Here is a 24,122-nt window from a genome sequence, read left to right as displayed (position 1 = left end):
GATAGATAGATAGATAGATAGATAGATAGATAGATAGATAGATAGGTAACTTTCACATGTGAGTACCCCCCATGTGACTTCAAGTCCCCACTATGGCAAGAAACTGCTTGTTGGCATAAAAAGCCAGCTGGAAAGTACATCTTAATTTTCTGACTCCATAGCCTTGTAATTTTATTTTTGTCACAGCTTCAAACTCCTAGCAGCCTGGCTACTAAGGCCATGGCCTGGGGAGAGTTCTGTTCCCCCAGACACTGACGCTGCTGCTGCTAAAATTAGTTGAGATGCAAAGGCTAGCCTGAAAACCTGCAAGCTCAGAGAGCCAGAGTAGCAACTGACTAACTTTCTCTGCTGGCATCCCAGAAGCCACTCCCTTCCACACTTCCCCAACTAAAAAAAAAAATCCACACTAAACGCCTCCCTGCCACTTCCTGTCAACCAGTTGCTAGCCACGGCTCTCTGCGCACAGGTTAATTTTATTTAAGGCAAAAGCAACACATTTTTATGTGGTTAACAAATGCAGCATGAACAAATGTAATACATTAAACCAATCTTCCAAAGCATTGTCTAGAACCCCGATGGAAATGGGGGTGTGGTGTTACACTCTATCCCAGCATGCTTGACCAGTATCTATAGGGACCACTGTCCTGCACCGTGCCTGCTTGACTCCCACTCTGGATGTCATGGTTCAACAAGATGATAACAACACATTTCTTCCTTGGTCTCCAGATCTTTCTTCCCCGAGTTACTGAAAAACTTGACAGGATCCCAAAGGATCCCTCTGCAGACCCTGAGGACCAAGACAAGGTGCCCAAGGTACCGTCCACCACAGCCTTCTGAGGCAACTCCCTCCAAAGAGCAAGTGCTAGGGGAGGGTGTGGAGAGAGACCCAACAGCTCAGCAATGCCTGGCGAGTCCGCAGACTGGGTTAGTGGGTAGAGGGTAGGGGAGTAGGGTAGTACCTGATGGAGAAATCCCAGAGATCCCAGCAAGGTGCAGAGATGGGGAACACAGGTATATGGAACTTCTGTCAAGCATCAGGCTCCCTGGCTCAGTTCTTTACGCAGCTTTGGGGACAAGGATGTCACACCCTACTTATCCTTCTCTGGGGCAAAGTCGCTGGGGTGTTTATCCCTCCACATCAGTCTTGGGTAGGGGTCTTGCCAGAGCCACATGTGTTTCTGGATTCTTCTGCCACCCAGATCATGTATAGCAGCCTGTCATCTGTCCCCTGTCTGAGAGATGCAGTTGCTGGGTTGGGAATTGAAAGCACACAGGAGCCACGGTATGGGTAAATGGCCCAAGGATGAGACCAGCACTGGGAAGACACTCTGATGGGATGTGAGTGAAGGAGAGGCCTGGGAGGAGAAAGTTCCATGTGTCTAGGGGATATTAGGAACAGGATTGGGGTGCTGTCTCCAGGCCTGCTCCAGGCCCTGCCCACCCTGGCCCAGGTCCTCACTGAGCATCACAGAACAAGTCCAGCCACTCGTCAGTTTGTCAGGTCCAAGTGCTGTTGGTTTCTACCCACCCTTTACCTAGGTTACAAAACCTGGGTGGGCGGGCAATGACACTCTGTGACACTGGCACATGAATCCCACTCAGGGAGGTGGATGCCTGGTCAAATGTGTGGAAATTACAACAGGGTAATGTCTGGGCCCTGGGCCCTGACATTGATGGGTTCCTATGAGTCCCAAGAAGCCCAGGAGACAGGCTCTGAGTTCTACCTACAGGACCTGCTGCTAGACCCACTGGAGCATTCCTGACACTGGGGAACATTGCTGTGGCAACTGGGCCATTTGCTCTCTCCACTCCTGAAAAGGTCAGACAGAGAATGGATTTCTTAGCATGTTGTAGAGAGGGGAACACGTGGAAAGGAAGGAGGAGGAACAACAGACACAGGGCACACAATTTACAGGCATGACTCCACGTGTTACAGAGGAAGAGAGTGGCGGTCACAGAGGATGGGTTCTAGTGTGTGGTAGTAAGCAGCACTGCGATTCAAACCCAGGTCCCTGTAGTCGTTCCAACCCTCCACCCAAAGCAGGCAGTTCCCTGGCTTCTCTTCCACGTAGGCTCTGGCACATGATTTGCAGACAGTGTGCATATACTAAGAGCTCGAATATTTGGCAGAGAATAAAAAACAGGTGACCTTGGTAATTAAAACCAGAAGAAAAAAAAAAAGAAGTCCCAAATTAGTTCAATTCCACCTCAGGAATGCCCAGGGATGTTCTCTTCCTCCTAGGCGACAGCACCGCCCTATCTCCTGAAGAGGAAGTATGCCCCCAGCAGTCAAGGTAAGAGCCACCTGCTCCCCTTCCTGCTTTGCTGCTACTGAGAAATGAGCTCAGAGGAGGAACAAGCCAGCCAGGCTCTGCACACTCCTCCCTAATCTATGGAACCCACCCTAGGCCATCCAAAAAGGCTCCTGTACCCACCCCCCAGGGCCCATGCATGGTGTTCCAAGCGATTTAAGCAAGCACAGGCAGCACTGGTAGGGCCAGTGTTTCCATGGTTTCAATATAAAAGTCCCTATAGAAAATGCAGAATATCAGCCAGTTAGAAGACTTTGAAGTTGAAGTCTCCGTAAAGACAAGGACATCAGTTTTGTCCTGGGAACATGGAAGTGCACCAGTTACTTTTTCTATCACTGTGGAAATTCTTGTTGAGAAACTCAAAGGGATGAGGGTGTATTCTGGCCTGTGACTTCAGAGGGTCGAGTCTGTGCTCCCCCCCCCCCCCCATGCACTTGGATAATACACTGGGTGTTGGTAGTGTATGGTAGAGAAGGGTCCTTTCCTCCTACCAATGGGAAGCAGAGCCCAGGAAGAGACTCCTCTTTGCATCCACTGAGGTCCCAGCACACATCTGGTTCACCTGAAGATCAGAGCTGGTACCCCAGGCCCTCAGAGTCAGGGTTAACTTAGAGAAGGGACGATGAGGAGCTGCTGTTGAAATTTCGGGGCTTCTAGAGCACCACAGTTTAATCTTCAAGGGCAGCTTCTGCCATCCTCCAAACACAGGAGTGTGGGCAACAAGAAGACAGAGGTGAGCCCCAAATCCCCTCGGCAGACAGGCCTGATGTGTAGCACATCACTGAAAACAGGTCTGGAGAGACCATCAGGACTCCAGAGTGCTATGAGTCAGCCCCACTTCCTTCAATCAAGAAATTCCCACCTGAACCATGAAAGTCCACTCCCCCCACCTAAACACAAGCAGTTGGTTAAGGCTGGAGGCCAAGGCCCTCAACTCTGCAGCCACAGGCCTAAAAGACTTCTGCTCTGTGGATTGGAGTCCCAGCACCCCTCAGGTCTCTTGTCCTGTCACAAAACCACATGGCAGAAGATAAACGTGCCCCTGACCTAAGTGTCCTAAGTCCCTGTTACTCTTCCAGAGCCACAGAGGAAAAGGACACAAACTCCAGTTCCAGCAACCTAAAAGATTTGGTCCCGCCTCCTTCCTCACTGGCCCCTTTCTTTCCTGCTGGTCCCATCTCCTGGTCACTGGCCCCGCACTTTTCTTGCTGGCCTGCCTCCTTTCTTAGCGGGCCTGACTCTTTAAAAGAGGTAGAAGCCTCTAAACTGGTATTCACACAACCACACAACCACTGAGTGCTTCTTGCCAAGTGTGTCCCAGTGTGAACCCTCCTAACAGAGGCCGTCAATGTCTGTCCAATGTCTGAGGTAGAGAAGAACTCATTTGGATTAGTCTTTGGTGGATTAAGCACCTCCTCTCTCTTTTCCCAAAGGCATAGATGGTGGTTCTTTCGACCGGAAATCAGTGTACCGTGGCTCGCTAACACAGAGGAACCCTAACGGGAAGAGAGGGACAGCCAGACACATCTTTGCGGTAATGTCTCCTTTCTCCGTGTGACCTTGTAGCTTCACGTTTTGCTAATGCCTTAATCAAGAGAGAAAAAGGGGTGGCAGGTGAGGGTAACCATCAATCTGCACAAGAACTGAACACATTTCTTTCAAGTATCCAAATACAGCAAAGAGTGGCAGAATCACTAAGTACCCAGTTCCCAAGGGGCAGGCTCAGCTCTGGAAAGGGGCCAATCCGGAAATTCCAAGGCTGCTCTCCAGCAAGCCCTCAGGCCTGCTAGGGCTGCTGCATACAGAGGGTGGTCCCTGAAGACCCTCATTTGGCCCCTGAGGCCCTCAGTTCAGCGAAACGAGCCCTGGACACAGGAACAACTGAGCTACCTTAAGCCTGGGCACTGAGTTAGGAACGTGCCCAGTGGTTCCTCCGTGACCTGTCAGATGACAAGGTTGTGGCCCTCATCCCGGAAAAACTCACAGTGACAGTGACAAGTGCCCTAATCAAGGCCTAAACGCACTTTGTGTTAGTCTAATTTTCCTTGCTGTAATGAAATACACTAGGCAGACAGGCTACTTAGAGAGAAAACAGATCTACTTGACTCACGGTTCTGCAGAGTTCAAGGCCATAGTGACAGCATCACTGCTTAGGAGATGCTTGTAATGGCTGGGAATCAGTGAGAGATCATTTTATCAGACAGGAGGGTGAGGATCATTCTGGAGTCATGGGAGCCAGGTGCAGACTTTTAAAAGTGTGTATCTATGTGAGGGTGTGTGTCTGTGTGAGTGTATGCCAGTCTGTGGCATGTGTGTGGGCACCAGCAGAAAAGGTCATTGGATCCTCTGGAGTGGGGGTTACAACTGAATGTGAGCCTCCTAGATGTGAGTGCGTGCTGAGAACCAAACTCGGGTTGTCTGGAAGAGCAGGAAGCGCTCTTAACCACTGAGCCATCTCTCCACCCTGTGCTTTAGCGAGGCTGTCTTTAATCCTTTCCAAAGGCATGACCCCTATAACCTACAGAGCTCCCACTAAGCCCCGCCCATCAAGGTCCATCATCACACTGGGGCCAAACCTCCAATATATGAACCTTGAAGGAAACCTTACATCCAAGCTATGCCAACCCTTGTCCCCCATATCTCTCCTTACCCCTATTTCACCAACCCAGTACACTGTCCAAGGATCACCTCAACTTCCTTCTAGTTTCAAGGGTGAGCAGACATCTGCCTGGCTCAATTCTTCAAACCTTGTCCAAGAAGACTGAGTTCCAAATTTATTATTTTCTTCAAAGTTTGCCTTGGGCTGAAGGTGTAGCTTGGTGGCAGGCTGTCTTGTCAGCATGCACACAGCCCTGGAGTAGGTCACCCATGCTAGGGAAAGCCATAGTTTCCTTGGGATAGCCTAAGTATTTATCTAAAATGTATGTCTGACTCCACCTACTATCTAGGCTGAATATTAATGACTTCTGGGGAAAGATATTTCAATGTGTAGCCACAGGGGTGGCCTAAGCCATTGTCCTCTGCATGTGGCTCCTCACAACAGCCTGCTGCACAGGCCAAATGGAACCTCCTCCAAGGACAAATGTAACCAGAAGTTTTACTCCCACCTGTCAATCCCCGAATAACCATTCTGGGGCTTAATATTAATTACAAATATTTTGACCTATTAGCTCAGGCTTATTATTAACTAGCTCTTACAACTTAAACATTTCTATTACTATATATTTTACCATGAGGCTTGCAGCTTGTTACATGGCATCTTGCTTCCCCGGCCGCTGCTGGCATCTCTATGACTCTGCTTTCTTTTTCCCTGTATGCTTTGCTTGGATTTCCTGCCTGGCTCTATTCTGCCTGGCTATTGGCCAAATCAGCTTCTTTATTAACCAATGGTAGTAAAACATATTCACAGCATACAGAAGGGCATTCCACATCAGACAGGTCTCTGTGTACTATTTAGCTCTTTGTTGTCACTGAGAATTTAATGTGTGCTCAGCAAGCAAGTTTTAGCTGAGTTTTACACCGAGCACCTATCCTAATCAAGTCCATGTGGGCATCTCATGATGGGAGGGGTGCAGCCCTCAAGTCCCCAGCCCTTCTTCTGCCACCATGTAGGTGCTTTGACCTGGAGGCCTTTCTCTGCGTCCTAGAATCCTCTGCTCACACTGTTCCCTGTAAACTCTGTAGATTTTCTATAAACTCATGTACAGAAAGTGACTGACTAACATAACTCAGGGCATCTATAAATTCCCTTCTCCATCTCTGGCAGAACTGCAACCAGGGGCAGAAACCACAGTGAGTGGAGGCAGCAGCCATGCAGGCTTGCAGCCAAGCTCCAGAGAAAGCTTCCGTATAGGGGCTCAGGGAACCCGCCACATCCTGCAAGCTCATCTTCTTAGAAAGACAGAGTGAAGCCAGTACCCCAATCCATTCTCTCACTGTGTATGCCCTTCTGGGAGATACGTGGCTCATAGATGGCCTTTCATGATTATGAACTCCCTGTTTAAAAGCCAGAGTGTCACAAGGTAGAGATGCAGAAACAGTAGAAAGACATTCATGAGGTTGGCAACCTCACCCTTGCAGGAGTCTGCATGCCCACTGCCACAAACATTAAGGCAGGGATGCCCTACACTGCACACTGAAGCCAGGAATGAGTCTGCCTGACCCTCATAACTAGAGCTGATCATCCCTAAAGGGCATGCCTGCCAATTAAATCTTTATATAGGCTTTCAAATTAAGTTCCCTGCCTTCAAAAGCTCTAGATTTTCAAATACTTACCATGGACACAGTGGATGGAAACTCATATCTGCGAAAACAGAGTTACAGCAAAAAAAAAAAAAAAAAAAAAAAAAGGAAGCCAGGCATGGAGGTGCACGCCTTTAATCCCAGCACTCAGGAGGCAGAGGCATATGGATGCCTGTGAGTTCTAAAGCAGCCTGCTCTACATAGTGAGTTCCAGGGCAGCCAGGGCTCTGTATGTAAAAGACCCTGTCTTAAAAGACAGAAACAAATGAACAAACAAAAAAAGCAAGGGACCAACTAAGGCCAGGGCAAAGCAAACACAAGCAACTGAGTAGTGTATGCACACATGAACAAACAGAAACAGGAACACGCAAGCACATTCACATGTCTGAGACTGGATCTATATGTAGTCACACCCGCATGTGTTTTTCTTCATTCACACCTATGTCTATGTATGTACCCATGTGTCATGTACATGCTGGTATGTATGTCTTTGCATGCCCACATGGCATGTGTGTGTCTGTATTACGTCACATGTCTCTCTGTATATGCATACGTTATATCTATGTGCATATGCTGGTGTGTATATCTGTGTGTGCCAACATGTGTGTATGCATGTGTACATACATATATCTAAGTTTGTGTCTAGATCCTCACCGGTGCGAACACCTACATCTGTATGTTTCTCTGTTACATCTGTATCTGTCCCATAACTGTGAGGTTTTTTTTATATCTGTGTGTACACTTTGCCCATGAAGCCATGTGCACACCTAAATAAACATGTGTGTTTGTGCTTTGCAGAAACCCGTGATGGCCCAGCAGCCCTAGAAGGGGAGGTTCATGGGCACAGGAGAGTACCACAAAGCGCCCCACACTGCCACCTCCACATGACCATCGCATCCCCACGGGCTCAGAACTTCTTGATGCTCACAGCTGCTTGTGGTCATCATCCCAGTGAGAAATAAGAACTTCCTGTGTGGATCTTCTTGTGCGATAGCAGGTTCTCAGACTTCTGGCTGTCACCAGGCCACCTGCCAGCCTCTGACCCGGAAGATACGAACTCATGGAATTCCCCTTCAGATTTCCCTTTCTGCCTGAGGAACACCCAGATACCCTTCTGCTATGACCCTTTAACCTTGTCCCTTGACTTTGTTGAGCCACATTCACAGATGTGATGGAAAGAGATGGTCCCGCGGAGGCCCTGAGTGTATTCACATTCCTGACTGCGAGGGAGAGAGGCAGATACAAGCAGGTGTGATGGGAGAGTGTGCAATTATAGATAGTGAACGAGGGGGCGGGGCTAGGCTCCTCACCCATGGCACAGACCTTGTTCTTAAGCATCCTTGTGGGTCACAGACAGGAGCCACAACACTGTCCCCCACCCCAGAGTTTCCACCACCATAACCACCGACCGCCGTGCCACATCGAAGCCAAGCCTCTAACACAGGCTTTTGGGGTGTACTATCTAGGGACCTCACTTTCTAGACAGCTCACGCTTTAAACATAGGATTCTAGCTCACGCAAATGACAGCTTTGGAATTTATCAAGGATTTAGGTTTTCCAAAGCCAAGAACATCAGAGTCAGTCTTGCTCATGACTATATAGTCAGCTCTTCACAGCCCTTCCACCAGTACAGGGAGGCCGTCTCCTACTCCCAGGGCTGCCTCTTTCCTACCAGCTTGCGACATGTACCAGAGTCCAGAGAACACACAGGCCGAGCCACAGCATCCTAGTGTACCCTGAGAATAAACTTCAAGGAGGAAACTTTCCCTCATTCAGAGACCCACATCTCAGGAGTCCCATGTTTATTTCCCCTGGCCTTCTAGCAAAATAAGCCAATCACGACCACAGGAAATGTGCCCTCCTGGGTGTGCAAGGGCGAAAGTCCAATCAAGGTGTCGGTGGAATTTGCAGTTCTGAGGAATAGGTGCCTCTTCCTCCGTCTGGGATGGCAGCCATCCCAGTACACCTTGACTTCAGCCCCCATCCTCACCTTCATGTCCCCTTGCCTTGTATGGTTCTGAACAGCTGCCATCTTGTCAGGACACCATTTGTTGCCTGTAGGGCCATCTTTACCCAGTATGCCCACCTCAGTCAATACACTCACAAAGGCCCTATTCCCACAGATGACTGTTTCCCGAAGTTCTAGGTAGGTGTGAACTGAGGAGACACTGTCTGACCCACTAGAGAGCACAAGAGTTCAAAGACCTCAAAACTTTGCAGTGTACCCCCAAACAGTGGGGTCGTCAATGTTCTGCTGAAAGCCAGAGGGAGATCAAGAGGTAGGACATTGGCCATGGAGTCCTGTTCAAAGGGGGCTCCCTTTACTGCAAGGAGCAGAAATCCATCTGAGTCGGAGTGTGGAGAATAGCACAGAGCTTTCTCCTGCAGCCCAGTGATACAAGCAATCCAGCTTCAGGGAGTGTGGGGGCACAGCCTCACAGCCTTGCCTCTCCCCACGCCCTGCGCTTCACTTTGTCACCTGTTCAGAACTCCAGCTGATGCCCCAGGGTCACGATCCCTTCAGCCACAGCTCTGTGGTTCCTCCAGTCTGACAGCCAGAGCTCACGATCCCAGACCCCAGGGGGCAGTTTTTTAGAACCATGTATGTCTTCAGTGTTTGCTACCCAGAGTCAGGGCTGTGCTGGATGAGAAATCTCTCTGCTGTACTCAAAGCTCCTTCAAGAGTCCTTGTTCGGTTCCCCTGTCCTGGGATCCATGGCGCGTTAATAAGATGTGGGGAAAGTTGCCTGCTCTCTGTGGTCAAAGAAACCCCCTTGTCAGCTCTGAGGTGCCCAGGCCAGGCCAGCAGCTGGGGTCCTGTGGAGACCTGCAAGAGCAGCCCAGGCCACACCGCCCCTGCCCTTTGCCATCTGCCTTTGGAGCATCACCAGCCACCCAAACACCTCTAGATTCTGCAGACCTTTTGCCTGATGCCATCAAGTCTGCAGCAGAAGGAGACTGGGCCAAGACCAGGGTCGTTGTGCACCCCCCGACCCTGCCTGCTGGCTCCCATTTAGACTCTCAAAGGCACACTCTGTCCTTATTTTGATAAATAAAGCTACTCTGCTAAGAGGACCCATGATTCTAGATGCAAACACAGAGAAAGACAGACAGAGAGACGGGGGCAGGGGAGGGAGGAGGAGAGGAGAGGACAAGAGAGAGAGAGACCCAGACCCACAATGATATTCAGGACACTTACTCCCACTCCCAAGGTCTCACAGCCATCCCCTTGGGTCCCAGGATTGGGCACACATCCAGGGAAATCTCCCATAAGACCCACCCCCAAGACAGGAACATGCCTTACCATGGCTCTTCTCACCAAGGTGAGAGGCTGGGCTATCACCATTGTTAACACCTAAGCTATCTACAGATGGAACCAAGGTATCAAACAAGCATTTCAAGGTCCCTGTGACCCTCATCTCTGGGCTATGCCATGCTCCTTCTGGAGTTCCTTACCATACCCACCTCCTGCCATATCTCCCAACGAGTCCACTGTCCAGAGCCCTCTTCCCAGGAAGATGCAGCCATGCCTTGAGAACACAGATGTTGCATTGACCAAGTCCCCAAAGGGTGAAGTGGCATTCTGACACTTTTCCTACAAGTCTGGTGGTGGCCAGGAAATGATGGCCCTGGAGAGTCCTCCTGCTTTGTCTTGTCTCATGCAGAGTTCCTTCAAGAATGCTCTATTGCACTTAAATGATACTTCATATAACCTGTAACTATTGGCATGGTGGTGACGGGTCAAGTTAAATGATGGAATCTTACATAGTCACTTTCAACAGCATAAACCTACAGGTAATTTAACAATCCCTGGCTATGATGGTCAAAGGAATGAGGCTCAGCCCCTGTAAGCAGGATGAATCTCCCGGAAGGCACAGGGAACTCACCAAAAGCAACGCCCAAAGTAAAAGCTGTGGCCTTCCTTTGCACATTACCTGGGCTCTTTTCTCTCTTTTTAAGTGCACTAATTTTTTCTCTTTGCCTGTAAATTGCCTTTACAGCAAAAATAAACTTGGTTTTTAGAAGGTTGTATGTGAGGGTGTATATATACATTTATGTGGGGCCCCTGTAGACATGTGTATAAGAGACCAGAGACCAACACTGGATGTCTTCATTAATCATTCCCCCACTTTCTTTGTTTGAGTCACTGAACCTGGAGGTTGTTTGTTGGTTTGGCTAAGCTGAGTGGCCAAGGAGCTTTGGGACCCTTCCATCTCCGCTCCGTCTACCTCAGCGCTGGCATTATAGATAGGGTACTGCCACACACCACCTTTAAACTATAACAAAAGTAGTCTTTTCTGCTCTTTGACTTTCAATTTTTTTGTTTTGTTTTACTGGGACAGGCTGGTCTTGAACTCAAAGCCATCCTCCTACTTCACGTTCCTAAGTGCTGGAATTATAGGTGTATGCCACAACACCAGGCTTCTCTTTGTTTTTATGAAAATGAAGCCTGGCATTTTCTAAGTCATAGACTCAGGATGGAGTAGAGGAGGTGTGTCTAAAGACCCCGTCTGAGGACAAGCAAGCTGAGGGGACAGCCAAAGTAGGAAGCACCCACCTGGGTGTGAGGGACTTTCTGGCCACCATTCCAGGAAGCCATGGCTCAGGTGAGGCAGGAAAAGAGAGGAAGAGCCTTCAGAACAGGCGTTTCCCGTTCGATGACCGCCTCCCATTGAGAGGATGGGTGGACACGTAAGTCTGGAGTCTGCCCAAAGGCGAGCATGAAGAAGGGAGGTTAATGTGTTTTAAAGCCACTTGGCCCAAATGAAATTATATAATTCAGGAAGGAACAAATCACACCACTGATGAGAGGTTTGTTGTTTTTTTTTTTTAAGATAAAAAGAAAGGAAAGTAAAAAGACGAAATGTCTTGGTGAGGGAGGAGTCACAGTTGGGGACGGCAGGCTATAAGCAAAGACGCCATCTCAAGGAAGGGACCAACCGGGGGCGTCCATTGCCTCCTTGCTAGCCTATAAAAGGTGAGCAGCCAGGCAGGCCTCCCCTGACACCGGGGCAGCCTTGTCGCCACACTCAAGAGACAGCAGGTGAGTAACTCGGCAGTGCTAGAGGGGCAGGTGTTCCTGTGCCTGCCAGCTCCTCTGCCAGGCTTTTCTCTGCCAGGCTTCCTGAGCAGCCAGGTGTGGGAACCAAGCAGAGAGAGCTGCCCACGGTCTGTGGTCCAGGATCACACACCCTCGTGGGGACTCTCACACTCAAGGGCTGTCCATGGTGCAGGGCGGGTTAAGTATCCCACCAAGGGACACTTCCCACTGAGGAACACCCTCTCAAGCAGAGCCCAGTAGGTGCACTGGGCAGACAATCTACAGTACTCCAGAAAGGGGGCTCCTGGGGCTCAGGAACCAGGGTCGACTAGCATTCTGGGCATCCATCACCTAGACCGAGTGGGTGTAGTTTTTGCCATGGTTCATGGTAGCACCTCCATTCTCTCTAGTCGGGGCTCCCCTGTTCTGTGTAGGACACCCCAGCAGTGCTGTGAAGAGGGGGGGAGTGGGCATTTTAAAGAACTCTGATGGACAACTCTTTCTGTGTGGTCAAGAAGGGGCTGGAAAGTCAAGGTCAGTTAAAGGGCCTTCAGATGAAGCTCTGGAGCATCTTTTAACGGGATCTAAAACACCAGGGGTGGGGTCAAGAGGGGTACTCCAGCAGGATACCCCTTCCCATACACAGAAGTAGCCCTCTCCTCTGCCACTCAAAAGGGCGCTGTGTAGAGAGGCAGGTGCCATGGACTCATTCCGAAGCCTCAGCAAACTAGGTCTGAAGTCCTGAGTTATTGTGGGGTTGTGGGGTGTGCAGTCACTAGGGATGGAGGGTGCTGAGTGTCCTCCATTGCCTGTCTGGCTTTCAGTGTCAGGAGATCCTGGGCCACGCGTGGAGAAGGATTGGGCAGCGAGGTCCCAACGCCCCCCAAACCCTATCTAACTCTGAGTTTGAGCAAATTGTTCCCCCACCTCTACTGCCCCAGCCCTTCCCATAAACCCGTTCCCCACCAAGATCTGGGTGTCTACCTCCCGACTCCTCACACAGATGGACAGACAGACCCAAGAATGTCCCAAGACAGCCACCTGTGCACAGTTCACATACATCTCTCCTGAGAAGTATAGCTATGTGCACCAAATACATGCATTTGTGTACTTCACATGCACATACATGTACCACACACACACACACACACACACACACACACACACACGCACATGTGCATCTGCACACACAACCCAAGGTCCCAGCTTTGTGCACACAACTTACTCTTACACATCTGCCCCTAGGCTATACCATCTCCTGTGAGATCCCATCTCCAGGGCATCATCGAGGAGGCCAGAAGCATGGCATCTCTGAGGGCATGGCTCCTATGCCTGCTGCTCTTAGCCTTGGTCCTGCCAGGAGCTTCCAGCCGAGCCCACCAGCACTCCATGGAGACACGCAGTAAGTGCTTGTGGTGAGCAGCCTCTCTTGCCCGCCCCTCCATACTCTCCCTAGATGCCTTGAGTGCCCAGCACCTGTATAGGGCTTGGCTATCTCCTAAGCCAACGTTACCTTGCCTTGTGTTCAGGCTGGAGGATGACCTCTTGGTAATAAGATCCTGTTGAATGGGCCTCTGCCCAGAACAGTACTGTCTCCCTCTCCTCAACATGCCCCTACCCATCTTGACTGGGTCCCTTAAGAACCTGGCGGGGAGGGGTGGGGGAAGGGAGGTATAGTGGGACAGGAAGGGGATGTCGCTACTGGTATACCTCTAAATTAATTTCCCAAAGCCACACCACTGCCCAGATACACTGTGGCCGGTCTCATCAGGTTGGTTGCCAACATGGCCTGGTGCCCAGGTTTCCATCAGTTTAGGGGTTCTCTATGGAGGACACTGCACCTGTGTGCCATGCATCTCGTATGCTGCTCTGACTCTCTCCTGTCCAGCACCTGACATCAATCCAGCCTGGTACACAGGCCGTGGGATCAGGCCCGTGGGCCGCTTCGGCAGGAGGAGGGCAGCCCTGAGGGATGTCACTGTACCTGGCCTGCGGTGCCGGCTAAGCTGCCTCCCGTTGGAGGGGGGCGCCAAGTTCTCTCAGCATGGATGAGAGCCCAGCACCTGAAGACAGTGATGCTGGGCCCAACACCACCCTCCCTCTCCCTGCGGAGCCTCCCCACCCCACCCCCACCCTGCTTTCTCTGCTTTCCCTACAATCTAATAAAAGTGCTGGCCTTGTTTACTGTACACTTGTAGCTGTGTCAGAACAAAGATGTTTTCCCTCATGGGAGGTTAACCAGGAAAGAAACTCAGAGCCCAGCAGCCTCTTTGGAAAGAAGAAACTCTGACCTGTCCCCCAAAACAACTGAGATGCCCTCTCTCTACCAGGCCCTCCAGAGCTGACCTGGTCCCCTAATAACCTGCATTGAGGGAAGGAAAGCTAAGTTGATATCCATGTTCCTGTAAATTCTTATTCCCCAAAGCCACACCAATGCCCAGAAATGCGGTGTCCTTTCCTTGGTGACTTGCTCCCACAAGTTCCCACCCACCCAAGATACCCTGGACGCATACTCAGATTTGCACACTGCATAAAGCTGGGGGGACCACACACTACAGTACGTAAGATACTTGATCCCAAAGAAAGGCAAAACAATGCTTCTCTCCACGTTTTCTAAGACCTTTAGAGCTATTTTGGGTTTGCTACAAAAATTAGAAGATACAGAGATGGTCCTAGGAGCCCTGTCCCCAGAACACCATTCCTGGTCCCCTGTAGGACAGGGAAAATAAAGCTACAGCCCATGAAGCTACATACCATCGTCACCCAGAACCTGTGGTGTCTGTTAGGTTCAAGGTCAGTACTACATCTGCTGTTTGGGCAAACACATGACTTGGCTCCACCAGCACAGGGATGTGTGGTGTCCCTCACCACCCTGAACATACTCTGTTTCTTGCCGCTTGATGAGTGCTAGCAGCCACTAACACATGCGGTCATGCCACCCTCAATCCTGCTCAGAGGAGAATCCCAGAGACCTGACCCCTGATCATTTGGATCCTATGTGCCCCTTTTAAGTCACACGGGGTGTCTCTATGCCCTTCCTCAAACAACTTTGGAGTCAGAGCACACGCCCACTCTTCTCAGGGTACCTGAGTCAGAGTAAGATGGGTGCCAACACAGCACAGCTGGTGTCCTTAGAAAGGGGGGGAACTCGGACAGAAGCTTAGGGAGACTCCATGGGGAAGCTGGGGCAGCGAGGAGATTCACCTGCATAGAGGAGAGCCAGTGGTTTCTGGCAGCCTCATCGGCCCATGCAGATGCCTCATGCCAGCTCAGAAAGTTCCGTCCTGCCCACAGACTGACTTGGGCCTCCGCTGGGGGGTCATCTGGCTGTCATCTAAGCTGTTCTACCCAGGCTATACTCTAGGATCTTCCAAAACCACTTGGGGGAAAACAGCAAGCAGCTGAGATGGGGGCACAGGGAGTGGCTAGGATCTCAGATGAAGGTCTACTGGCCCTCCCTACCCTCCTTCTGTGTAGGCTAGATCTTGTTGAAGATTTCCTGCAGGTAACAGCCCTGCTCTTATGGCAATGGTAACGGCTGTTATGTTTGGAGGACTGCCTCCCGTAGCCAGTCTCCAGGAACAGACCAGCTCCTTATCCAGAAAGATGAATGGAGGCATATTCGTTTTCTCCAGTCTTGGAACAGTTTTAAAACACACAGGAAATCCCAAAAGATACTGTAGTGACTATCCCAACCACCTGAACTCGTCAGCTCGCCTGTATGCTGTTTGCCCACTTCCCCTCCTCGTCCTAAGACTCACCTATACTTGGTGTGGAGCTGCAGACACCAAGACATTGCCCCCAAATAATTCAGCACTTTTCTCTCAAGAATAAGATGAAATGGGGCTGGAGAGATGGCTCAGTGGTTAAGAGCACTGACTGCTCTTCCAGAGGACCCGGGTTCAATTCCCAGCACCCACATGGCAGCTCACAACTGTCTGAAGATCAGTTCCAGGGGATCTGACACTAAACGCCAATGCACATAAAATAAAGTTAAATAAACCATAAAAATATTTAAAAAAAGAATAAGATGAAATATAAGCCTGGAAACGTGAATAACTGTGCATATTCTCTCTCTCTCTCTCTCTCTCTCTCTCTCTCTCTATGTTCCTGATCTTATGGTCTACTACCTTTAGTCATAACATTGACCTTCTGAAATAGCTGGTGAGCTGTTCTTTAAAACGATCCATGCTGATTGTGCCCCTCATGGCGTGCCTGGCTACGCTCCTGCACTTCCTGTCACAGAAAAGGACCTCAGCTTAGCTGGACACTGTGCCCCACTATCCAAAGGCCCTGGGTCCTCTGATGGGGTCCTGGGTCCCACCTGGACATGCTAACCTTGACCGTGAGCTTGGGGTCCTGCCTCTCAACTGTAAGAGATTTCTCCAGTGTGATTGCGGTGCAGACTGAGTTTCACTTGCCTAGTGGAGGAGGAGGCGAGGAAGCTGCATGGTACCAGACCTGCCCAGTCTTGGGCTTTCTGGTGGAGTGTGCTGAAGGGAGCAATATTCATCAGTCAAGGGAGAGGAGAGATTAGCCATCAGACAGACAGGCACCCTACAGATCTCCGTGGTGTTTTCCCTCTTCCTCTGTCCTCAAGCAATGACTTTGCTCTTAGGAGGTTCACCTGAGTTTCTAGACACTTGGGACAGAACAGGATTGCCTTAGGTGATACTGGAGCGCCACCTAGTGGTCTTGGGGCAAGCCTCTCATCATCTTTAGGAGGGAATGCTTGCTTATAGGCTTGCCTGATGGAGACCTTGGGGATAGACCAGGATGCTAGAACATTCATTTCCCCTAGTTCACTTATTAGAGCGCCATCATGTGGCCACTCTCCGCCTTCACTAGCTGTCAGAACAGCAGTCCCACGTCAGCAGGCCTCCTTAGAAATCAGGCAGAAAAGAGTGGGCGAGACTCTCCCAAGGAGCACTTGACACTTCCTCACGGATCCTCAGAACAAGCCTTTCCATGTCTGGCCCACATCTGCCCAGTGGTCACAGCAGTTTCCTCCCGGTCAGGTCGGGACGACATCAGTACCAAAAAGTCTGGTTGTTTCCAGGCCCCAGAACTGAAGCTGGATTCGTCCAGGAGTGCAGGGGACCCAGGAGGCTCCCTCCAGTCCCCAGACAAGGAAGCTGGGGTTGGTCTGTCCAGGCAAAGCTGATGAGAGCAGAGGGCACAGCCCAGGCACCGCCAAGCTCCTGGTCAGCCTGAGCTCACTTTGGCTGAGAATTTGGCATAAAGTGGAAAAGAGGATTTCCCTTTTGTCTGTTTGTGCTTACAGCGGACACAGTGGGGCCACCTTCCTCAGTGAGGAAACATTTCATTCTGTGGAGTTCTCTGGAGTTTGTTTCATTCTGGTTTTTTGTTTGTTTCTCTGTGCAGCCCAGAACAAATTGGCCATTCTCCTGCATCAATCTTGCATGTACTGGGATTAGAGGCATCTATCACCACATCCAGCAACAGTGTCTCATTGTTGAGACTCAACAGCGCATCACACTCCCAGAAGCAAAGAGAAAAAAAACCCAGCCTTGTGTGGGGCAATGGTGGCGGCAAATGCCTTTTATTAATCCAGCACCTGGAAGGCAAAGGCAGATGGGTCTCTTCGAGTTTAAGGCCAAACCTGGTCTTTAGAGCTAGTTCCAGGTCAGCTAGGGCTGTTACACAGAGAAATCCTGTCTCAAAAACAAAACAAAACAAAAAACAGTTTTGCCCCCTAAATGGCCACATTTAAAGTACCTCCATCTTGCCATAGCAAGCGTCAGGAGAGAGACCCTCTGGAGCTTTCCTCCCTGGACAATGACCTGGGTTTCTCTATAAAGATGAAAACTCTCAATGCAGTAATAGTCACCACCAGGAGAGACAGTTTTCCCAGACTGATGCCCATGCCCACCCTCAATACACTTGCCCCACAAGTTTTAGCCATGTTTAATGCCTACAAACCAGACTAATGTGTGCAGCCTGACAGTGTGACCTGTCAGGCCGTGGGTCCTAGTGCAACCTTGGGCAGTGGTCAGATTGTCAAGACCCTTAATATTCAGAGAGAAGGATGCATAGACAATACCATGGAGGCTCGAGAGTCCTGGCACCGCTAGATAGATGCCTGGCTCTGTCTATTCACAGCTGGAAGGGGGACACACCCATCCCCACCACTCCTGACTGTCTCTCCGGGGTCACCTCTCTGAGACCCACCACCTTGGGCTCATCTCTCCATTTTTCCCAGTATGGATGCCCCCCCTTCTTTATCAGCCCCTTTCTCCCTTGGCAACTCCTAGAACCAAGGTGGTCCAGTTAGGGACCAGCTGCCCCAGGACGAAGCAACTGTCTTCCCATTGCATGAGTCAAAGAATCTTTCCAGCTCACACTTCTCTGCTTCATTTAACTCTTCTGTTCTGGTAACAAGGCCATGGAATGGGATGGCCTAGGTGGCGCAGGTACACCGGCTCAGGGCATCCAGGAATATGGTGGGATTGGGAAATATCAGTGGGACTGGCAATCTTCTGGGAGTCATTCTGCACCGGATCCTACCACTGGCCATTCCCAGCAGCTCTGGCAAGCAGTTTTTTTTATGAAGGAAGCCAACTTCTGGGAGCCCCCAGGGCTCAGGCATAACCCATCTTATGGAGAGTATGAATAGACAGAGTTGCCAGCCTTGCTCGTTGCTGCCTCGGAACAGAGGGGCTGAGGACCCTCTGAGGCACAGGCTGAGATGTCCTCCGCACGCTCAGTACTCATGCGCAACACTGGCGCTGCTTGGCAGCAGGTCCCTGGTTCAGAACCACAGCCTCACCGTCCTGTGGGCTGCTGCTCCCCCTGTCTCCTGCTCTCTGCAGTAACTCCCGGGCTGTAGAAAACAGGGGTTTACTAGGGAGGGAATCCCCACCCCCAGAACCCTAACCCAAGCACTCCACCACTCCTCCTCATGATCTTCCCAGCCCTCAGAAACACCAGAAAATGGTTCAGGGGATGAGGCACATGGGAGAGCTCCCACCCTCCTATGGCGCGCCATCACTCACCAATGGTATCAAAGACCTCAGACACCTGGTAGTTCTGCTTGACTGAGGTTTCCATAAAGAGCAGGCTTTTGCTCTCCGCAAATTCCTTCCCTTCCTGAAGGAAAAAGTGTTTAATGGGAGTCTCTCCAGGGATACCTCCTGGCTAACTCACAACAAGAAATAATAAATATAATAAATGTATATTATATAAATATAATATAAATAATCCCAGCGCTCAGAAAACTGGGGTGGAAGGATCGTGAGTTTGAGTTCCAGGACAGCCTTGAACACATAAAAGCCTGCCTCAAGACAACCAAAAAAGGACTGGTTGTACTGGGTCACATAGGTGTGCACACACCCTTCACACAGACACCCCACATACACACTCCCCGGGTGCGTATGTATACACACACCTCCCACATGAATCTCCAACCAGAAGGGGGGACTACAGTGGGATCTTTTGAATTTCGACACACATGAGTGCTTGTGGGTTTGCATGCGGAGGTATCAGCATGTATGACGTGTGTGTCAGGCAGCATGGCTCTGCATGTGTGTGAACGTGTGTGCTTAGGAAGTATGAGTAAAGGAATCATGGGTGTGCATGTAAGTATGTATGTAGGTGGTACATGAGTACCTGAAGCACAGGGTGTGTGTGTGTGTGTGTGTGTGTGTGTGTGTGTGTGATGGTTTCAAAAGCCCTCAAGTCCACAGAGCCAAGGCCTCCCTCCTGCCGCCTGCCACCATAGGGCACCTGGAAGGACACTTGGCGCTCCTCGCCGAGGTCGGTTTTGTTGCCAACCAGCATCACCACCACTTCTCCTGGCTGGAACTCCTTCTCCAGGTCCTCCAGCCATTGCTGGGCCTGGTGAAAGGAATCCTAAAGAGACAGAACAGAAACCACGCTGGAGTTCTTGCTGAGCCAGAAGAGCAAAGCAGGTGTCCCTCGCCGGTAGGATGCCACATCGAGGCCTTTTCCCAGAGTGCAATGCCAAGGAACTGCTCTGTCCCCCTGGGAGGGCAGCCAGGATGGGCTGGCCCCTGGTAGGGGAAGGCTGTGGGACAGGCATCACACCAGAGAGCCAGGGATGTGCAGGGCACAGGGCATTTGGGGTCAGGAACTCCCGTCTGGACACCATTTTGTGCAGGAGAGTTTGAGGGCACTGTGCTCACCCCAAGCCAGTTCCTAACTGCAGCCCCTCATAGGCTATGTGGGGGGACTTGGCCCTGTATCCACTGGAACTTTTCTCCTAACCTAGAGCATCAAGGCTGATGTGGGGACCCAACCCTCCACCCTCCTGGATCTGCGCCTAACACACACTTTCTGGGTCCACTGCAGGGCTTTATCTGAGACCTTCTCCCAGTATGTCTTCCTGCCTCCCACCCGCTGTGACTAGTCCCCACTTCCCTAGCTCCTGTTATAGTCTCGGGGGCAGCAGGTTCACCCCACCCTAGGCCAGGCTGGACACACACAGACATGTGAGTCTAGTACTCCAGTGTCATCTTCACGCATGCTCTGTGTTTTGCACCCACTGGTGATACATGATGGATGGCCTATGGCAGTGGGCTGGGTCTGTAGCAGCTTCTTGGCATCCAGCAGCACACCAGCCAGAGATGGTGGTACTGTGAGGAGAAGGGGTGTGCCGAGAGACTGCAACCAAGCCCAACTTTGCCTGGGAGGGGTTGCCAAGAGGACCTCCTGAATGAGGTGAGTTGTATAGGCTTAATAGTCCCTTTTTGTAGATATAGTAGCTCCCATAAAACATGGCCCCAGTCCTGTTTCCTTGCCATTGATCCCTGCAGAAGGCAGGAAACAGTACAGTTGCCTGGGGAAGGAGGCAGAAGGTAACCCTACCTTGCGAGTGATGTCATACACCAAGAGCGCAGCATTGGCACCCCTGAAGTAGAGGTGGCAGACGCTGTGGTACTTCTCCTGGCCAGCCGTGTCCCAAATCTCAAGCTTCAGAGATGAAGAGCCCACATCCACCACCTTCGTGAAGAACGCACCTGCAGCCAGGAGGCCAGTGAGTGTTTGCTGGGGATAAGGTGGTCACCCGTGACTCCTAGTGTGTCATGGCGGTGGTCTATGCTCAGCAGCCCAGGGAGAGGCAGCTAGACACTTGCTGATGGAGGCTGAGTGAATGCCTGTTCCAGAAGCCAGAGTGTTGGGGGCTGTGGAACCCCAGACCATAAATTTCTTGTAAACAACTTGTTATGCTTGCAACTGCTCTGAGCAAAACAACTTGTTTTCCTGTGTTTGCAGCTGCTCTGAGCCCAAGACCCTCAGGAATTCCTGGTTTCTGGTGGGTTTGGCTGGGGCATGGCTATTAGTTAAGGATCCCTATATAAGCTGCCCTGGAACACAATAAAGGGGGCATTCTTGTTTCAAGGATGACCTGTGTCTCTGTCTTTGTGTGTATATGTGTGTGTCAATCTCCAGACCTTTGCCAGCTCACTTGCAAAACATCACAGGCATAGCACCGTAGTACACATAGTACAGGCGCTACAGGACCGTAGTACACGTAGTAGCACGGACGTTACACCAAAGCTTCCCTACTAAGCAAAGCGCAGCTGGCGGCTGCTTTGTGTCCCTTATAGTCTTTCTCTTGTGGTGAAGCTAAACCCTTGGGATAAAGTCAAAGACCCTGAACTAAGAATGACAACGTGAAAGGAACATAATCCATGCCCAGCAGTGAATAGCCTGGCATGTCTCTACAGTGTCCAGCTATGTGTTGAACTCCAAGGATTCTCATGCCTTGGTCCCTCAGGCACACTGGCCATTCAGGCACCTGTCACATTCCAAAGCCACGCTCAGTCACCAGAAGAAAGCCTCTTTGGTCTCCCCACCCCCAATGGCTCTTCTATCACTGACCTCACTTCCACACCTAACACTCTCTCATGAGTTACTCAGGTCTGCAACTGTCAGCCTAAAGAGCTCGCTGTGCTCCCCCATCTTCTCCTGTGTGCTCTGTGAGGCTCCCGGGGCCTGCCTTCCTCACTCAGGCACCTGCTTGACCAACCACAGAGACTGACTCCAGCCCCTTCTCATAACATGCCATCCACCTTTTCCTCGAAGATATTTTTTTCTTGAGCTTTGCTTTCCAATATTGAATTTGTATTCTTAATTGTGTGTCTAAGCGTAGGTGATGGTCCCTCTCCCGTGCCCTGGTGTGATCTTTAAATAGTTATTCAATGGTACCAAAAAGGTCTATGTCAAGTGTGTGAGCTACTAGGAGGTAGAGGGAAAGAGGCGAGGGGAATTAGGGAGCCTTCAAGACGTGAAGAGTCAGCAGAAACCAAGGGCTTCACCCAGAGCTATTTCCCCACACAGACCCAAGGTAGACTTGGAGCCAGCTGGGGACACCCTGTAGGAGAGAGACCTATGACCTACATTGGTAAAAATGTAACTTCCAGCCCAAGGACAGTGACTCAGTATCCCGGGGATTGGTATAGGGACTTCCCAGATGAGACTGGCCTGCAGCCACGCCTCTAAAGGATTGACTTGTTTGGTGGTGGATATGAGAGGGCCCAGCCTACTGTGAGGGCTACAATACCTAAGCAGAAGAGCCTGGGCTGTCTAAGAAAACAGGCCGAGGGGCTGGAGAGATGGCTAAGTGGATAAGAGCACTGGCTGCTCTTCCAGAGGCTCAGAGCTTGATTCCCAGGATCCTCATGGTAGCTAACAACGATCTTAACTCCAGTTCCAGGGTCTTCAACACCCTCTTCTGACCTCCATGAATACTGCATGCATGTAACACACAGTCATACATACAGTCAAAATGCCATACACATAAATTAAAAATAAATTTAAAAAAAAAGAAAAAGAAAGCTGAGCATGAGCCTAAGAGAGCCAGAGAGCAAGCCAGCAAGCAGCATTCTCCGTGGTTCCTGCCTCCAGTTCCTGCCTGCATTCCTTCAGTAATGGATTGTGATCTAGAAAAGCAAGCCAAATGAATCTCTGGCCCTTCCAAGTTACTTTTGGTCACCATCCGTGTTTCATCCCAACAGAAATGAAACTATAGCAGCCAGCCCTACGCAGTAATCCTGTGCCCTCTCCTCTTCTCTTGAGGGTGACAGTCTGGGAGTTCAGATCCAAGGTCTTCTCATCTCCATAGAAGGCACCACCATTCATAGGCTCACCAGTTAGGGCTTGATCATCTCTGGGGGCACATTTCCATCCACTTTGGAAAGAGAAGAGTAGGAGTGGACAGAACTTTCTGGAAAGATATGGTTCTCTCTGTGAATCAGAGCCACATCTCAGCAGGTAATGACATAGGTTGTGTAAACCTGAGGCTCCATGAACTTGAGGTCGGGCTAACCTGCTCTTCTCATAGGACAAGGGACTCCCAGCTCACGTGGCTACTGCTGGCCATCAACCATCCAATGTAGCTGGCTCTCCTGTCAGGTGAAGGGCTGGGGGAGCCTTGGACACAAATGCCTCTCACCTTCAAGGGCCTCAATAACTTGCTTAAACTCCCAATATCTCATTTTTCTCCTATTTAACATGACCTAGGTTTCCCTCCCCTAGAGAAAACACATGCAGTGTCAGGTCTGTCGGAGCAACTTCTACTTCCTCTTCCTGTCTTCTTTTGTATTCATCCCCCCACCCCGACTGTTGCCACAGCAACATTGATGTTTAGTCCACATACTCTGATCTGTTCATTCTCACTTCAGATCATGTTTCTGGCTTTGGAGCCAATAGGGGGATATTCAGATAGCCATTGTCTCAGAGGCTTGAAAGATAGCTCAGTGGGTAAGAGCAGTTTCTGCGTAAGTATAAGGACCCAAATTCAAATCTCAGCACCCACATAAAAATCAAGGCGCAGCCTCATGCAGATTGGAATCCCAGCATTGTGAAGTGGTGCAGGGAGGGGGAAGCTAGGAGAATCACTTCCAGCCAGCCTAGCTCTAGGTTCAGTGAGAGGTCCTTTCTCAAGACAATAAGGTTCAGAGTGACAGAGCAGGTCCTTTCTGAAGGAACAGATAACAATAAGGTACAGTGACATAGAAGGACACTAGACATCTTCCTATGGCCTCTATGTGGACATGCACTATGCACATGTGTACATACATCCTACACATACACACACAGAAAGAGTTTAGGAGGAAGTCAGGGAGAGCCAAGTGACACATGGGTGTCAAACTCAGAACTGCCTTCTCCGTTGACAATCTTTGTCTGCCCCATTTTCCTTTTCTGGTTTAAACATGATGGCTGGGAGTTTTCAGTGTCAAATCCCATCAATGTGCAAGGGCAATATGGCTCTCCACCCAAGCTATAGCCCAATGGCCTGGGCTGAGATGTTTACACAACACAGAGCTGAGCCTTCCTGGAGAGAAAGGAGGTATCACCCACCAGACCTGGCTGCACAGATTGGTAATCACTGAGGCTGGGCATTTTAGGGGAGAAATGGGTGAATGTATTAATAATATGGAGCTTGAGGAGCCAGTGACCTAGGCCGGAGTGGGCCTAGGATGGTAAGCTCCATGGAGCGGGAGCGGGTCAAGACCAGGGACATTTGCAGAGGCAGGTCTGAG

At 50.5% G+C, this 24,122-nt stretch overlaps 3 protein-coding genes across 3 annotated transcripts in view; 2 read left to right on the top strand and 1 right to left on the bottom strand.

Moving 5' to 3' along the window:
* Positions 1 to 7,752, top strand: part of Mlph (melanophilin) — a 44,258-nt gene extending 36,506 nt beyond the window's left edge. The window contains exons 13-16 of the mRNA XM_026786065.1: positions 727 to 813; positions 2,243 to 2,294; positions 3,746 to 3,846; positions 7,353 to 7,752. Of these exons, the coding sequence (XP_026641866.1) occupies positions 727 to 813; positions 2,243 to 2,294; positions 3,746 to 3,846; positions 7,353 to 7,379 (267 nt within the window). The 3' untranslated portion in view covers positions 7,380 to 7,752. The remainder of the gene's footprint in view (positions 1 to 726; positions 814 to 2,242; positions 2,295 to 3,745; positions 3,847 to 7,352) is intronic.
* Positions 7,753 to 12,897: 5,145 nt separating this feature from the next.
* Prlh (prolactin releasing hormone) lies at positions 12,898 to 13,647 on the top strand. The gene is made up of 2 exons (XM_026786136.1): positions 12,898 to 12,997; positions 13,484 to 13,647. Exons 1-2 carry the CDS (start codon positions 12,898 to 12,900, stop codon positions 13,645 to 13,647), a joined length of 264 nt encoding a protein of 87 aa, XP_026641937.1.
* Positions 13,648 to 18,298: 4,651 nt separating this feature from the next.
* Positions 18,299 to 24,122, bottom strand: part of Rab17 (RAB17, member RAS oncogene family) — a 17,699-nt gene continuing 11,875 nt past the window's right edge. The window contains exons 3-6 of the mRNA XM_005361702.2: positions 20,443 to 20,594; positions 19,342 to 19,467; positions 18,612 to 18,705; positions 18,299 to 18,439 (exon numbers count right to left, since the gene is read on the bottom strand). Coding sequence (XP_005361759.1) covers positions 18,327 to 18,439; positions 18,612 to 18,705; positions 19,342 to 19,467; positions 20,443 to 20,594 — 485 coding nt within the window. The 3' untranslated portion in view covers positions 18,299 to 18,326. The remainder of the gene's footprint in view (positions 18,440 to 18,611; positions 18,706 to 19,341; positions 19,468 to 20,442; positions 20,595 to 24,122) is intronic.

This window comes from Microtus ochrogaster, linkage group LG4 (genome assembly GCF_000317375.1).
Source record: "Microtus ochrogaster isolate Prairie Vole_2 linkage group LG4, MicOch1.0, whole genome shotgun sequence".
In the NCBI taxonomy this organism is placed as follows: domain Eukaryota; kingdom Metazoa; phylum Chordata; class Mammalia; order Rodentia; family Cricetidae; genus Microtus; species Microtus ochrogaster.
The sequence above is the reverse complement of the archived record's forward strand: the minus strand, read 5'-3'. Positions and strand labels throughout refer to the sequence as shown.